At 43.2% G+C, this 17,755-nt stretch overlaps 1 protein-coding gene across 1 annotated transcript; it reads left to right on the forward strand.

The window, feature by feature from the left end:
- Window positions 1–27: 27 nt before the first annotated feature.
- Window positions 28–17,099, forward strand: ARCN1 (archain 1). The gene is made up of 10 exons (XM_037882133.2): window positions 28–157; window positions 5,217–5,480; window positions 6,396–6,575; window positions 6,831–7,036; window positions 8,097–8,261; window positions 9,477–9,642; window positions 11,034–11,181; window positions 11,597–11,705; window positions 12,758–12,962; window positions 15,089–17,099. The coding sequence occupies exons 1-10, from the start codon at window positions 155–157 to the stop codon at window positions 15,176–15,178; spliced, it is 1,536 nt and encodes a 511-aa protein (XP_037738061.1). The 5' UTR covers window positions 28–154; the 3' UTR covers window positions 15,179–17,099.
- Window positions 17,100–17,755: the final 656 nt, after the last annotated feature.

Below are 17,755 nucleotides of genomic sequence, written 5' to 3' on the forward strand. Positions count from 1 at the left end.
AGCAGGACGCTCCCGCCCCGTTGCGTGGCGGCGCTTCCGGCTGCGGACGTGGCTCGGCGCCGCCATCTTGTGGGGCCGTTGGAGGGAGACGCGGCGGCCGCTGCTGAGGCCGCGAGAGACTGAGCGCGCCGGGCCGCACACACGCTCCGCCGCCATGGTAAGGACCAGGCCGCATCCCCAGCCTGGCCTCCTGGGTAGCGGGTACTCGGAGTGGCTGGGCCGGCCTGAGCCGGTCGCGGGAGGCTGGGCCGTGGGGCACGGGGTGGGGGCGAGGAGCTGGGCCCAGCCCTGAAATAAGGGGGCACCAGGCCTCTTCGTGCCCCTTCCTAGCGCCTTGTCGCGGAGGCCGCTCCGTGGAAACAGACTGGTCCCCTCAGCCGGGGAGTCTCAGGCCCCGGGCCTGCCCACCGGCTTGTGTCTCGTTGTCGCTGCAGCCGTAGTTCTCAGACCCTCGCGTGGGACCTGCCTCTCTGGCTGCTACCCTGCACCCCAGCAGCGGTGCGTGCCTTTCCCGCTACAGCCGGAGATCCCCTACGGCTTCCTTGCACGGACCCGGGACAGGCTGCCATGCCTGCACCTGGGACTGGTCCTCAGAGCTACGCCTGTGCCCCCTCGCAAAGCAGCCTTCTCCTGCAGGGTTCCCAGAGCTTCCTGGAGCCAGCCCCCGTGTAACAGAGGGGGTGTCTTGGGGGCACTTTGCCTCCCGTTCCGCATTGTGCAGACCTCCACTCCCATTCTTGATCACATAAGGTCTCTGCAGCAACGACAGCAGCTGCTTACAAGGAAAAAGAGACTAGTATGGTTTGGATCTCAATCTAATTTGACAGCTGAAAACAAGGAGGACCAGTGACCAGCAAGTGCTCTGCGGCCCGGAGTTTGAAAACTTCTGGTTGGAGCACAGGGTTTGTAGTCAGGACTCTTGTAGTCTTCTTCCTATTGCTGTCCCTCAGAGTGAACGTTGGCATGCTATTTTGCCTCTGTATATTTGTTTCCCCACTTATAACAATATAATTATATTGATGTGAGAGTATTGAATATTGAGTAAAGCAGTTAGATTTCACAGATAAGTGCTATAGAAATGCAAAATATTAGTATTTTTTCCTGCCATACATGAGACAAATGGACCGTGTGTATATATGCATATATAAGATCATGACTATATATACAGTTGATTAAAATTGGCTGTTTGAATTACAGTATTATCATACATGCTTTTTTACAGTACTTTACAGGCAATAGCAACCCTGTGATGTAGATATTATCTCAATTTTAGGTTGATAAAACTTGAGGTACAGAGCAATTAAGTAGTTTGCACAAAATCACATGAATCAATGACAGGTCTGGGGAAAGAATTCAGTTGTCCTTACAATCCTGTTGTGACCTCAGATCCCTGTCCTTATAGAAAATGCACTTATGTTGCTTTCTTTATATAGTCCATGGCCAAGGTTTTCAAAACTAAACACGGATTTTGAGTGCTCAACTGAAGGTACCTTATTTTCAGAGAGTGGTTATTTTGCACTTTCTGAAAATCAGGTTCCTTTAAGGCATGGCAAGTTGGGCATGCAGAATTACTAGTCCCATAGTTTAATATTAATCCAGAGTTTGTACAAACATATTAGAAGAGCTATGTGATCTGTATTTGAACTTCGATCTATACAAATTGTTACCCATCTTGCTTCATGCAGGGGATTTGAAACTGGTACGCAATTATTTTATTTTCTCTTTTTATGAACTCAGGTATAGTAGCTATTTGTATTGTAAAGAGGCTAGCTTGGCTCCTAATTGCAGTAAATTACATTTCACTCTCCTTCCTTTGTAGTAGCATGGCTTGTACACAATTTCAAGCGTGTGGTTTTTGTGACCAAAGACAGTGTGTAATTTGCTTACATTGCTCAATAAATTAGTAAATGGATTTAAAACAGCTTCGTACCCTGTTGGAGGTGGTGAAACAACTTGCATTTGATCAGAGAAAAGATTTTTTAATTACAGCCTGTCAAATTTTCCTCTAGTTCATTTAACAAGTCATGATAATCTAGCAATCAAAGTGCAGCATGAGATAATATACACAAAAGGACAGCTTAATTTAAAAGGACATTAACTTTTGGGATTGCTCCTTTGAATAATTGTTCTTCCCTCAAGCTATTTTTGTGATCTTTGAATTTAATGGGAAAAAATATTTGTACTAATGGCAAAAAAAATTGAAGTAATTTGAACCTTTTCTTAGTAAGCAAAATGTGTAATGCATCAAAATCAAGTGCTGTATAACTTAATCCCTGTTTCAGGTTCATAGATCATTTCAAATCCTTTCTACTCAAATATCGGGTAGTGATTGAGTATTAGTTTGATATAATTTTTCACTATTTACATTTCACAGCTCCTTCTACAAGGAATTGCTTTGCTATAACCTTTTATTGCTGGGAAAATGCTTTACTTAATTTAGGGAAGCTAAGAACAATGTACTTTTAAAACAAGTTCCAAACCAAGAATACCTAATTTAACTTTTGTCCTCTGTCCAAAGGAGTTAATTGTTTGCATAGCAGAATATGGATTTTAAGTACCTTTAAAAAGACTTATCCCTTGCTTTCACAAATTAGTAGTCTGAAAAGAATTGTTATGGCAGGTTGAAAATTTATCTTTTTTTTAATAATGTGGTGTGTGTGTAATGTGCTCTCTCCACCCAGAAGATACTGTCCTCCCAGTAACAAAATTGTCGATTAATAAATGAAGCCATCCTTTTAAAAACTAGTTGAATATTCAAGTGGCACGTTTGTAGTATTAGTTACATCTAATTAAAGAAATCCAAACAACTGAAACTGGTGTTTGCTAACGTATTCTGTCTTTAAGTTACAAACAAGATTTGCCATATGTAATAGTTCAGCATAGGAATTTCTTGAAATATTTGATTTAGTAGTCTTAGATTACTCAGATCACTGGGACATTTAATATGGTAAAACAGTATTTTCATACTCTGGATCCTTGCAGAGTAGAGACTGAGGATGCTGTTAACTTTTCTGAATCTCCTCTCTTGACACGGTTATCAAAGTACTATGTACATCGAATCAACACTAACAGGTCAATGTCCAAAACCACATGGTGTGACTGAACAGTGGAATATGCTCAAACCTGACACACATGCCCTTTTTACAGTCCTATAAGCTGTTCTGTTTGGGTTGTCAGTGATTGGGATGAAGCAATGACACATCATCAGTCTTTGCTTCCAAAGTGGTAGCTCTTGAATCAGAGGCATAGTGTCAATTACAGGATCTGTGGTACCTTATAAGCATACAATAACCTGTGATTACTCCCCTAGGTAAACTGCCTGTACAGTTTAAAGGCCTTTTAAGAATATTAAGGCTGTCTTCTTTAGTGTAGCCTCATGTTCTTTTGTGTGTGTGTTTACTGTCTCATTCAAGTGATAGTAGGTCAGACTCAGCCATCCTAGGAAAGTTGAAGGCTGTAAACTTTTCATTATTACAGTCCTGTCCTTGCTTTCCATTCACAATCCTGTGCTTCATCTGATTGGAGATCCCATCTCCAAAAAGGCTGCCAGTCCCTCATACAGAAGTGCCCCTTTAAAGGGGGGCATTACCTGTGAGTGATGCAGTAAGTATGCTTGGTGCATTTGGGCTGTCCAGCACCATGCTCTGAGTCCCTACTAGGCAATGGTGGGAGCCTGAGGCTCACTTCTAACCTGTCCATACCATGGACTTGCATTACTCTCTGAGTTGTTGGTTTAATATAAGGACATTGCTGTCTGGATGGGATTTAATCAGTTTCATCAAGGCATCCAAGCATTATGTCCAGCTATGAGTGGCTTGTGCAATGTGTGGTTATGAGCATATTTTGGCAAAGGGTCTTAAATTTGTCTATATTTGATAATTGCAGTATTTGCTTAACTAACAAAGAGCTCAAAATAAAGAAGCAACATCTTTGTGAGACTTCAACAGAATCTGCCTTGTATGGCTAAACAATTCAATTGAGAAGTTATGGTAATCTTTTTCCATTAGAGAGAAATTATTTGATAGGAAGCTGCAGGAGACTGATAGGACTATAAGAGAGAAATTGGCATCCGTCTCACTACTTTTGAATTTCATTAATGTGATAACATCTATGAAAAGCCCAAGAGATGCTCAATGAACAGTAATTAATATGTTTAATATTTTATTAGCATAAATGTGTTATCAATTGACTTTTTAAAGGGATACTGTGAAAAGAAAAATTAAATTTAAAAGCATTCCCTCATTTGTTCTTAATGTTTATATTAAAATAGAATTTAAAACAATTCTACCTTACTTTTCAGTACCTTTGTCTTTGGAGTACTTTTTGCGCGTTACTCAGTTTGGCCAATAAAACTTGGCTTGTCAGTTTCATGATAACATTCAGAGCTCTGTGTTTGTTCTACTACAACTACACGATGTTCCAGTGTGGGTTTCCAGTACCACCTGGGAATATCATTTAAGAAAATCAAGTTTGGTGAAAAGAACCTTTAAAAGAAATCTCATTAAATCCTTTCTGTTGATAGTAGATGTGGTAAAAATATTATAATTTTCCTCAAAGGCTAAATGTTGGGCCTAAACTCCATAAATGTCCCTTTTAAACAAGCGTATCTATGGAAAAGGTAGCATCATTTTAATAATGGCCAAAGCACTTTGAAGGCATTGCAGGCGGTTAGTGTTTTAGTACCTGTGTTCTGACAATTGCCCTTCCCGTTGGCAAGTGATCTTTTGGTGTGATTGAACCATTAGTAGCCTCACTGAAGACAATGTTAATGGAATGTATAACTTACTTTGCTACTCTAGCAAGTAGCATTTGAGATCCTTTTTTGTGTGCTTGTGCATTATTAAGTTAAGTGTTCAGAACACTTTTGAGATTTTACTGTACCCTACGTCTGTGAATTCAGGTTAGTTAGCTATGTCAGCTCTGAACGTGGGAATGGGAGGAGCACCAAAAACAGAAGTGGGTCTCCCCCTAGAAAAATTCTGTTCTCCATGCTAAGAGGAAGCATGGATAAAAAATATACATGTTCATGAAAATGTTTTTTATTTATCACTAAGTATGCTAGGCACTATACAGATGAGCGTGAATATATGGTCTCTGACCAGAGTTTCACCTACATAGACAATTATCGTTATCTCAAAGGTTTTGTGAGACTGTCTAGTCTCAGAAAATCTGTTTGCTTGATGAATTAAACTAACCACTGCTTGTATTCCCCATAGGTGCTCTTGGCGGCAGCCGTCTGCACAAAGGCAGGGAAGGCCATAGTTTCTCGGCAGTTCGTGGAGATGACTCGAACCCGCATTGAGGGGCTGCTGGCAGCCTTCCCCAAACTTATGAACACTGGGAAACAACACACGTTTGTGGAGACAGAGAGTGTGCGATATGTATATCAGCCAATGGAGAAGCTGTATATGGTATTGATCACCACCAAAAACAGCAATATCCTGGAAGATCTAGAAACACTCCGGCTCTTCTCTAGAGTGGTAAGGACTTTATTCCAAGCTTACTTAGGACAAGATCATCTGAATTTTGTATTGAAGCAATGATGTTACAGAGTGCTGTATTGGAGAGCTATTACTACTGTATCTACTGCCTCATAATAGAATCTGATCTCCTATGGTCCATTAGTGACCCGGAAGTAATCATTGAGTGTGATCCCATAAGCTTCTGCACTATTCCTTGACTGAGACCCATATGGAAGAAGTCTCTGGCTTTGAGTTAATCAATGAGATTTAAACCAAAACAGCCCAATCCTTCAGTAAATTAAGTATTTGTTAACAAGTATGTAGTGCTGTAAACAAAACTTTTGTACCAGTTGTACAAAATAAATAAGTAAAGTGGATTTAATTTACTATATGCAATTGCTATAGTAGTACTCCTACTGCAAAAATCTGTCTGCATAGTATTGTCTGTATAAAGCTTTGTCAGCCAGATACAGCCAGGGGAACTCCTGGAAATCACAGCTTAGTATCTGCTGCCTGTTCAGGCTTCTGTTGTTAAAATGTAGCTCAAATAGAATATTACATTTAAAGTTAGTCTTAAAAGTGCATGCTTTAATAGTGACATTCAATCTGCCTATTAAGCAGTGTAAAAAAGCAATGACTGGTTAATGGCTTTAAATAGATAGTGTTGGGGTGGCATTTTGGGGCCAGGTGAGGTGGGGAGGGTTACAGAAGTGATGCCTTTGGTTGAAATTAACCCCAGTGCAGATCCTACACGAGGCCGTAGCACCTCTTAAGTCTCACACCATAAAAATAGAATGTAAGTAGTGCATAGGCCTTCTACTAAATCTCTGCACAGGGATGAATTCACCCTGTACATGTGGTAGGAGGGTTTGCTGAAGTAGTCATCTTCTCTTCCTCTGTGGAGACTCTTCTTTAATTATTCTCCCTAACCAGATTCCTGAATATTGCCGAGCTCTGGAGGAGAACGAGATCTCTGAGCACTGCTTTGACCTGATTTTTGCCTTTGATGAAATTGTTGCCCTGGGCTACCGTGAGAACGTAAACCTGGCACAAATTCGGACCTTCACAGAGATGGACTCACATGAAGAGAAGGTGTTCCGAGCAGTCAGAGAGGTGGGGCAAAGCCATTCCATGTCTTAGTTGTTTGAAATGAAAGTCTGTCATGTGTCCAGGAATTACTGCTTTTTGTACTGTGAAGTTGCTGTTTGTTCCAGGTTTGATCATAACCCTTAATTCTTCAGATCAAATTGTTTACAAAATGTTAAAATAAATTTGTCCTGCCTTCATCTCCCCTTTCTCTTACTGATTAATGCATGGAATAGAGCAAAGTCTTAAAGGTCTAGTCAGTCTCTGGTCTTTTTCCTCTAGACTCAAGAGCGTGAGGCAAAGGCTGAAATGCGCCGTAAAGCCAAGGAGTTGCAGCAGGCCCGAAGGGATGCAGAGAGACAGGGCAAAAAAGCACCAGGCTTCGGTGGATTTGGCAGCTCGGCTGTGTCTGGGGGCACGACTGCAGCCATGATCACAGAGACCATTATTGAAACAGAGAAGCCCAAAGTAGCACCAGCACCAGCCAGGTATGAAACTGGTTCAGGTAGACTAGAGCCCTACCTGGGACTAGTGTAGATTCCTGCATCAGGATTGGGGTCCCGCAGGATCTGTTGCTGTAATAGTGGGAGCCGGATTAAAATGGTCCGGTGCAGGGCTCTATGATAGAGTGCATCAATCAACAAGAGAAAAGATATTGTGGACTGTTTGTTTGTGAAAAAGAGAGTCCAGTTTTAGGTTGTCCTGCTGATTAACTGCTTTGCTAGACAAGTGAAATTAAATGATATAGAGGGATGTTAAAAAATGCACAATATGTAAGTGAGGGAGGTACCCATGGACAGTGTGTGTGCGCTAGTGCTCTCTACTACCTTGTGCATATGTCAGTTTCTTCTTCCAGCTAAGTTGAGCTTTTCTACCAGCTAACGTGTATTTTGGATGTTTGAGCTTTCACTTTACCTCATAATTCTGCATGTTTGCCGCTTTCTAGTAATCATGGTGCTTCTATGCATGCGGCTGCTGAGTGGAATAAAGATGCTGGATATTCCCACTGGGTTGTTTTAAAGCAGTATTGAGAATTGTCATAAAGCAGAAACCTCTCTTCTGACCTTGGGTGGATCTGTACTTGTTCTTCTAACAGCCTAAATTGCTGCCCATGCCTGTCGCAGCCATCACATGCTCTCTAGACTGCCCTTTTTATGTATAGGAGTTTTTGTGGCACTCACCATGACCGTATCCAAGTGCCTCATAACATTAACGAATCTAACCTGACAGATAAAATTATACTGTCCTACCTCACAGATGTATCCCCATTTTACAGATGAGGAACATAGGTATGGATTAAATGGCTTGCCTAAGGTCACAGAGCAATTGGCAGTGTTGGGACCAGAATCCAGATTTCCTAAGTCCCAGTTCAGTACCTTACCCACAAGACTATCTTTTCTATTCTTAACGTGTCTTGAAAAGGGTTCAGAAAGTAAAAGCTGCGATGATGGAATGGTCCAATTGTAATGATGTGAAAAAATTGTGGAAAGTTTGTATCTGCTACCATAGTTATTGGATAGATGCTTACATCTTATTTTTGTTCTTTAGACCATCAGGTCCCAGTAAGGCTTTGAAGCTTGGAGCTAAAGGGAAAGAGGTGGACAACTTTGTGGACAAGCTGAAATCAGAAGGAGAAAATATCATGACCTCTTCTGTAGGCAAGCGTTCCTCAGAGGCAGCCAAGGTTCTCGCTCCACCTATTAACATGGAGAGGTAGGTATTGTCCTGGGCTGTAAGAGGATGCTCTTTTCAGTGTGACTGCAGGCTCCAGTGATGGCTTCTAAATCTGTCAAAGCTCTTCACTTTATTTTATAAAATAGATTTCTTCCCACCATTCGGTTCTTACATGCTGACCTTTAGCTCTTGTGTAAAATTTTCAAGAGGCTCTGAATTCATTTAGGCAAAGTCCCATTTTCAAAAGTGACTTAGGTGGTTAGGAGCATAAATCTCATTGAAAGCTATTGGGACTCATGCTCTTAAGTCAGTTAGGTGATTTGGAAATTTTACCCTTATCTTTTGAATTTTCGTTTCAAATATCCAGCCTAATTTTTCCCTTTCTCCCAATACTCTCATTTCCTGGTGTCTGCATCCTTCAGATACTTTGAGACAGCTGTCTTTCCACCTCCCCCATCTGCTGTTAGCTAAACTATACAGAGTTTGTAATAGTTCTTCATACTTCCATTCCTCTGACTCCTTAACTATTTTTGTTGCTTTTGTCTGGGACTTTTCAGTTTGTCAGCAGATACCGAGTATCGAGGTGGCTGGATCAGAAATCTGCTTTCCCTGCTCTGAGTGTTGGTGGAGTCTTGAAGAGTTCCTGACTAATTGCCAGTTAGAGTACATGTATGCACATTTCTAGTTTTCCATGTTGGAGCACAGAGCCATCTGCTCCCATTAGAGATGACATATCAGTTTTATGAGATTAAGTGAAACATGACCAGGGCTGCCCTCCTTTCTAGACAAGTTTTCATATTGCCTACATGTTTTCTGTTCTGTACTGAATAGAATAGCTTGGCAGTGCAGTACATAAACTCGCTTAGTGTCTTTTGAAGCACCAAAGGCGTCCCTTTGTTTTTAAGGTAAAATGTAGAATTCCTCCCAGTGTCTAGCTTTTTCTTTTGAAAACTGCCTGAGCTTTCTGCAGAAGAAGAGCCAGAGTTCTGTATTTGGGCTCTCATCTGTTCGAGACTTATACCACACTCAGTTGATTCTAGTGTCTTCTGTGTTAATCTGTTTAGAGCAGAAGAGCATGTTTCCATAATTCTGTTCTGCACCACTCTGCTCTGGGTCATTCTTTTTATGACAACATCTTCTTGGACCCCTTTTAAAAACTTAGTTTGTCCGTGTCAGATCTTAAAGGGAGGAAATAACCATCTTGCCTGTCAAACCAGGGCATTTGGTGTGTATTGGGCTTTCTTTTCTGTGCAGCGTGCATATGAAAATAGAGGAGAAGATTTCCTTGACTTGTGGCCGTGATGGCGGGTTACAGAACATGGAGCTGCACGGCATGATCATGCTGAGGATCTTAGATGAAAAGTTTGCCCGGATTCGCCTCCATGTAGAAAATGAAGACAAGAAGGGGGTACAGCTACAGGTAAGGCTGGCTGATGGTCCTGGCTTCCGTACATGCTTCTGTCATGGATGGTAGCAGCACTGTATTGTGTATTTTTATCCAAGTTCTCCCAACAGATACAGTGGAAAATAGCACACAGTTACAGTAAATATAAGTGCAGCACTAATAAACAGCTAAATCTCATGCTCAAAAGACTCAAGTTAACTAGAAAACTACAGTTCCTTACACTTATCATGCTCCCACAGCCTTATCTATCCTGTGATTCACATTGATGCACACTTGATTTCACTTGGACTTTGCAACAGTCCCAGTGTGTTGCTTGACACTAGTTATATCGTGAGAGCTTCCTTTGTAAGGAAGAGAATGTTTGTATCAAGTTACTCTCAGCCAATGAAAAATGATTTAATCAACCAGAAGACTGCTTATTCTCCCAGTTACTTTTGCTGTTGTCATTGCTCTTAATATCAGAGACAGTCTCTAGAACCACAACTTTTGGGCTACAGTCAGTATTGTAAACTCAAGAGACTGTCACATGTTCAACCTTTCCTCTCTCCACGTGGTTCCATGTGCTTGCTGAGCCCTGAAGGTTTCCCCACTTCATATGCCCTGTGTCATGGCCATCATTAGAACTTCTACAAACTCGGTAGTGCTGCTGCTTAATTGCTCAGAGGGTCTTGTGTTCAGTGATGGACTTTTCCAGGATATCACTTTCCCAGGGGGCTGAGAATTCTTCCTCAGCACTCCAGCACCTGCTGCTCCAGGAAGAGTCAGGTGGCAGTGCTAGCTCCTCTCCCTCCAATATAACTTAGATGCTAATCACCAAAAAGTGGCTTTGCTGAAATAGCTGCACACATCTATTGCTATAGTATAATAAACTTGTTTTTTATAATCCAAGTGTTAATTTTCCCTATTTAGATGGTTTAACTTTTGCATTTATCTGAATTTGGTCAAGGAAAAGAGTTTCACTAGTGTCTAGTCTGTTTCACCCAGTTGCAGAAGGCAGGGGGCTGTTATTTTGTTTAAAAATAAGTTTCAATTTGAATTTATTTTTAAGTGGAAATATTCCTGATGATCTCAAGCTTCATTAAAACTTATTTTATAAAAACCTAAATGTCAGCCCCAGTTTATCTGCTAGAATCCCCTTTAAAAGGAAAGCATTGGAGAAATAGGCTAAATGAAACTTTTTGGTAAACTGGCCTTCTGTTTCTTGGAGTGAACTCTGGATTGCCGAGCAAGCGAGATCCTGTAGCACTTCGAAGTTGGCAGTTTTCCCTGGCAAAGGAATTCATGTGTGGTCAGGAGCACCTCACAAGAAACAGTATTACCTAGACAAATTTGTGCTCTCCATTGAGTTAAAACTAAAACAATGAACAGTTTACCCAGTCTGTGTGTTCCCATCTCCTTCATTTCAGACTCACCCAAATGTGGACAAGAAACTTTTTACTACTGAATCTCTGATTGGCTTGAAGAACCCAGAGAAATCATTCCCTATTAATAGTGATGTGGGGGTGCTGAAATGGAGATTGCAGACCACAGAAGAGTCTTTCATTCCACTGACAAGTGAGTGAAAGCATGCATGTGGCATTCTTAAGGTAGGATACTGGAGCCTGGGCTGAAGAAGCTGTGATTGACCTTGGATAGGAAATGACAACTCATCTGCTACAGCAGGCTCTGCCTTCAGCAGAATGTTTTACTCTTTGATATTATCCAAGGGAAGACATGATTTTAGTGCCTCTTCCCTCTGTAACAATCACTTGAGCCAGTCAACAGCCATTTTCAGTAATGCTAGACGATACTGAGTGTGTTGCTCTGCAACTCAGTCAAGTGGGCTGGCAGCTCTTGAGTGTGATTGATATTGATGACTATTCCTCCTTCATTCAGTGCTGTCCTGCATTTTTCTAAGTGTGTCTTTCTCCAGAGGCCTGTTCCTATAGAACAATGTCACATGATCCAGTGTGCGCTTTTGTGCCCTTAGTTAACTGCTGGCCGTCAGAAAGTGGGAATGGTTGTGACGTTAACATTGAATATGAGCTGCAAGAGGAGAGCCTAGAACTGAATGATGTGGTCATCACAATCCCATTGCCGTAAGTAGGATTTGGGGATGGGGCTGGAGTCAGCAAGTACCTGTAAATATCCTGTAGGTTCTTTCCCTTTCCAGCAATCATGGGGGTAGCATAGGAGGGGATGGCATTCATATGAAATGCATGTGTCTGCTGTAAATCCAGTGCTGTCTTGTTCCCCCATCTGAGGAGCTGTGACTGCCTCTCTTACCCTTTGCGGACTGACTGTTCTCCCTCCCTCACCCATGGTTGGGGCCCTACCAAATTCACAGTTCATTTTGGTCAATTTCACAGCCATAGGATTTTAAAAATTGTAAATTTCATGATGTCAGCTATTTAAATCTGAAATGTCAGTGTTGTAATTGTAGGGATCCTGACCTAAAAAGGAGTTCCAGGTGTTGCAAGGTGGTTATAGCGGGGCTGCAGTACTGCCACCCTTATTTTTGTGCTGCTGCTGGCGGCAGCACTGCCTTCAGAGCTGGGCAGCTGCAGAGCAGCGGCTGCCGGCCGGGAGCCCAGCTCTGAAGGCAGAGTGGCACGGTCTGGTATTGCCACACTTACTTCTGCGCTGCTGCCTGCAGAGCTGGGCCCTCAGTCAGCAGCTGCCGCTCTCCGGCCACCCGGCTCTGAAGGCGGCAGCACAAAATTAAGGCTGGCGTGGTGTGGTGTTGCCACCTTTACCTCTGCGCTGCTGGAAGAGGCACTGCCTTCAGAGCTGGGCGTCCGGCCAACAGCTGCCTCTCTGTAGCCACCCAGCTCTGAAGTCAGCTCTGAAGTAAGGGTGGCAATACTGTGACCCCCTAAAATAACCTTGTGAACTCCCTTTTCGGTCAGGACCCCCAATTTGAGAAACACTGGTCTCCCCCGTGAAATCGCTATAGTATAGGGTAAAAGCGCACACAAGACAATGATCAGATTTCATGGTCTGTGATGCGTTTTTCATGGCCGTGAATTTGGTAGGGCCCTACCCGTGGCCCTTGGAGAGCTTTTAGGAGTTGAGCTATCCCCTTTGGGGCTGTTACAAGTGTGTCTTTAACCTGTGTGCAAATGAGCAGCTCCTTATTGCCCTGCTATAGGTCCAGTGTTGGCGCCCCAGTGATTGGAGAGATTGATGGGGAGTATCGCCATGACAGCAGGAGGAATCTCCTTGAATGGTGCCTACCAGTGATAGATGCCAAAAACAAGAGTGGCAGCCTGGAGTTCAGCATAGCCGGGCAGCCCAATGACTTCTTCCCGGTGCAAGTCTCCTTCATTTCCAAAAAGAATTACTGCAACATACAGGTATGGCCACCCCCAACTTCTTATGTGTCCTTCTGGTGCAGAGCTTGGGAGGCTCTGCCTAGAAGCCCAATGCACTGCAGTCCTCAGAATGAACAGTCGCAGTGGCACACTAATTGTTTTGTGGACAGGTGTTTGGCTCTGCGTTTGTAGCACCCACTCACCTGTGTCACTGATACTCCTGGAGCTGTCCTGATACTGATACCGTCCAGCCCTTGCTTCCCTTTGCTGGCTGCTCTGCCACACACCCTGTTGCACCATTCTCTTCTCAGACAGATTCTCTTCTTAATCTTTTTCTGCTGGATCTTCCCCAAGAGCAGCTTCTTCATTTTATATTGCTGCAGTTCCCACTCACTGCTTTTCAGCCCTTGCGAGTTGCATGGAGGCTACTCTTCCTTCAGCCCAGTACATTATTCCCACCTGGCACTGCTGAAAGATAGGCAGCAGTAATGAGGATGGCTTGTGCTGTGGTTTCTCAGATCTCTCAAGTTAGGGAGGTGGGGCTAGATTAGCACTAAATGGGAATCTTCCAGGAAATGGTTAAGTGCTGCCTGAGGTGGTTGTGGTGAATCAGGGCATATTTGCCCCGTTTGCACTGCTCCAATCGATGCAGCAAGTGTCGATTTAGCAGGTCTGGTGAAGACACGCTAAATTGAGGGGGGAGCACTCTCCCATCGATTAGTGTATGTAAGGGAAGTTGATGGGAGATGCTCTCCCATCGACACAGTGCAGCGTAGCCACCGCGGTAAGTGGATCTAACTACGTCGACTTCAGTTACGTTATTCACATAAGAACGGACATACTGGGTCAGACCAGAGGTCCATCAAGCCCAGTATCCTGTCCTCTGACAGTGGCCAATGGCAGGTGCCCCAAAGGGAATGAACAGACAAGTTGTTATCAAGTGATCCATGCCCTGTCACCCAATCCCAGATTCTGGCAAACAAAGGCTAGGGACACCATTCCTGGCTAATAGGTCCATCAATGGCTATCTTCCATGAATCTGTCTAGCTCCCTTTTGAACCCTGTTATAGTTTTGGCCTTCACAACACCCTCTGGCAAGGAGTTCCGGAGGTTGATAGTGCGTTGCGTGAAAAAACACTTTCCTGTGTTTGTTAAACCTGCGACCTATTAATTTCATTTGGTGGCCCCTTGTTCTTGTATTATGAGAAGGAATAAATAACACTTCCTTATTTACTTTCTCTATACCACTCATGATTTTATAGACCTCTATCATATCCCCCCTTAGTCGCTACTTTTCCAAGCTGAAAAGTCCCAGTCTTATTAACCTCTCCTCATACGGAAGCCATTCTATACCCATTCTAAGTTGTGAAAGTTAGATCTATTTACTGCAGTAGTGTAGACCAGCCCTCTGTAAGTGCACACAGCCTGATGCTAGGGACGTTATGCTGCCATCTCCTTCGTAAGAGACACAGTTCCTAGGCACCTGTGTTAAAGATATTTTTAATGAGCTTGGGCATTAGTGCTGGTATCCTGGCCAAATTCCATCTCAGATAATTCCACTCAGCTTTTCTAAAACTTGCCCTGCAATTTCAGTTGGATCTGGATTTCTTCCTCAGTGCCTCTGCTAAGCATTCGTCATGCTTGTCCTCATGAGATGGTGGCTAAAGCAATCCATTTATCAAAGTGTTTGAGAAGTGTTCTGGGGTGGAAAGCGAAGGATGATAGATCACCTGAAACAAACGAAAATTCCCTTTGTCTTAATGTCAAGGCTTGTTTGGGTGGGGTAAACAGTCACAGGATGGGGAACTGAAGGCTAATTATCTACCTGCTTGGTCAAAATGAGCAGCTGCAGTGTGACCTTTCTCCACCTTGACCCTTAACCAGAAGCCACAATTCAGTTCAGTTCTGTCCAGGGTGCTCTGAGCAGAGACTTAGTTGTTATCATAAATGAGGTAACTGTCTGGATCCTTGTCCTCTAAGGACAGCTGAGAACCAAACTCTTCTTACTGAGGATCTCAAGCTGAAGTTGACATCGTGGTTCAGAGATGATGTGCCCAGCCACCCCAACCCTTTTGTTGTCCTGGTGTGAACTGAAAAATCTCTGCTTTAATTGTGTTTTGGAGGTAGAATATCAAGTGCTGAACTAACTGTGTGTGTTATCTCCACAGGTTACCAAAGTGACCCAGGTAGATGGGAACAGCCCTGTAAGGTTTTCCACGGAGACCACCTTCTTGGTGGACAAATACGAAATCCTGTAACACCAGCAGCAGGGAATAACAAATGAATTTTTTAAATTAAAAGAAAAAAAGGCTGAAGTTTATTCTGAATGTCTGGAACGCCGTAGCCCTCTCTCTGCTAGGACACACGGCTCTGTCTGCCCAACTGCAGTGTTCCTGGGTCACGGGCATTCTTTGGCAGAGAATTGACATGATCATATGGGGGAAAGGCTGCTAATTTCTTTGGCAGATTTTACTGGCCATCAGTAAAGCAGGATCTCCATTGAGAAATCCTGGCTTTGATACCTCCCCTTCCTCTCTCCCACAAAGCTGGCTACTTAGCTCAATGCCAGAATGAAACTACACCTCATTCTCTTCCTTTTTAGTATATCAAGAGTTCTGTTTCTTTTGTTATGATTGTTGCAATTTTAACTTATCCCCTGCCTCCAGCCCTTGTTTCCATGGATTCAAATATGCATTAAAATATTCTATACATGGGCATTATGCCTGCTGGATCCCTTTCTCTTGGGAATGGAATAAGCTGATCAGACTAGGTCTCAGTTTTAAAGCTGAGGTTTTGTGTGGTTGTAGTAAACCTGTTCCTTCCCTTTGCCTGTACTCCTGACTTGCTGCCTGTTCAGCTCTGCTTCTTGGTGATGGACCTGCACTTGGGCCAGCTCCCACAGTGAGCCCATGTGCCTTAGGTGTGAGTTAGAGCAGAGTTGTCTTCCAGCTGGCAGAGAGAATGCAGCTTCTGAATTGACTGGTTCCAACTGCAGAAGGGGGGGGGCACCTGGAACTACTCACTTTTGCTGGAATTTCCTGTCACTGTTTGGTGTAGCCCCTAGGCCAGATGCTTTAAATAATTTTGCCTGGTTTAAATGAACAATCTTTGTTGCCTTTCTTGATCCATTTGAATCTTTCCCAGTAAATTGAGCCCCCATACCTGCCAGTATGCATCTTAGCCCTTCCTAGACGCAGCTTGTAAAAGGGTATGGAGCCTGCCTTGTTCAACCCGATAAACAGGTCTGGAATTACTGTGACATATTCATGCTTGGGTAAGTCTGCTTGGGCCCACGTAAGAGCCAAGGAGATTTATCCTGTTGGCACTTACTGTTGGAGTAGGAGAAGGGAAGCCTTGGTTGCAGCACAGAGATTTCAGGTAAAAGTCAAATGTACTGTAGTGCTTTAAGTTTGCCCTGTGGTGCGAGGGCTGCACACAGCCACACTCCCTTGCACCGTAGAAAAGGTGTTTCCTCTCTGACTAGCTGGAATAGCATTGTCTACCCCGTCCTCACTTAAAACATTTCTCACCTACTTTCTTTAGAACCATTTTTGATGACATTGGGAGGTGGTCTCAGCCTGACTACATCTGAGCTGTGCCTGGCTGATCGCACAACTTCAACAAGGAACCTTGCTAACCACCATTGTAGCAAGGCCTCATGGTTCTATCCAAACACAACTATTTCGCTGGTTTGTGGGTGACAGGAAATGAAGTTTCTTGCTCATGGAAGTCCTAGAAACTCGTGCACTGTGCTCCAGCGCGAGAACACCTGTTTCAGACTAAGTGCCCACCAATGCTTGTAGGGTCGTCTGCCAAAGAAGTTAGCTGTCTCTCCCGTGTTATCTTAATTGCATCAGTGAGGAAACATAACTCCAGTTCTTTCCATGTGAGGGTGATGTGTTCTGGGAGAGGGGAAGCAAATCCTGTCCTGTAGTTAAGTAGACTATGAATCTTAATTCAGTTGTGTTCAAGAGTTGCTTGTCTGTATGATTTTAAAATGGAGTCAAGTTTAGTTTCAAACATCAAAGGAGCATTTTTCTTAAATTACTTTGGGAGTAATATTTAAAAAAAAAAAAGTTTTGTAACCCTGTATAATAATGACCTAGGGAATAGAACACATTCCAGTGTACACAAAGAATACAAATCCTTTAATCAAATAAAGAGTATTATAAAAAGCAATCAGCCGAGGCTTTGGCCTATTCACGTGCTGGAATGGTTCGGCTTTGATTTGTTCACAACACACTCTGGGAGATAGTGGGAGCCAATAATATCCAAAAAAGTGACCACAGCTCCATGGAGTTCATTGGAATAATCAGGATTGGGACAGCTCCTGGGCAAGAGTGATAAATTTATCAGAGGGATAAATACCGGAGAGGAATTATTTAAGCTCAGTACCAATGTGGACACAAGAATAAATGGATATAAACTGGCCATCGGGAAGTTTTAGATGAAGGTTTCTAACCATCAGAGGAGTGAAGTTTTGGAATAGCCTTCCAAGGGAAGCAGTGGGGGCAAAAGATCTATCTGTCTTTAAGATTAAACTCAATAAGTTTATGGAGGAGATGGTATGATGGGATAACATGATTTTGGTAATTAATTGATCTTTTAAATATTCATGGTAAATAGGCCTAATGGCCTGTGATGGGATGTTAGATGGGGTGGGATCTGAGTTACTACAGAAAATTCTTTCCTGGGAATCTGGCTGGTGAATCTTGCCCATATGCTCAGGGTTTAGCTGATTGCCATATTTGGGGTCGGGAAGGAATTTTCCTCCAGGGCAGATTGGAAGAGGCCCTGGAGGTTTTTCGCCTTCCTCTGTAGCATGGGGCACGGGT

The sequence above is a fragment of the Chelonia mydas genome, chromosome 22, assembly GCF_015237465.2.
Source record: "Chelonia mydas isolate rCheMyd1 chromosome 22, rCheMyd1.pri.v2, whole genome shotgun sequence".
In the NCBI taxonomy this organism is placed as follows: Eukaryota; Metazoa; Chordata; order Testudines; family Cheloniidae; genus Chelonia; species Chelonia mydas.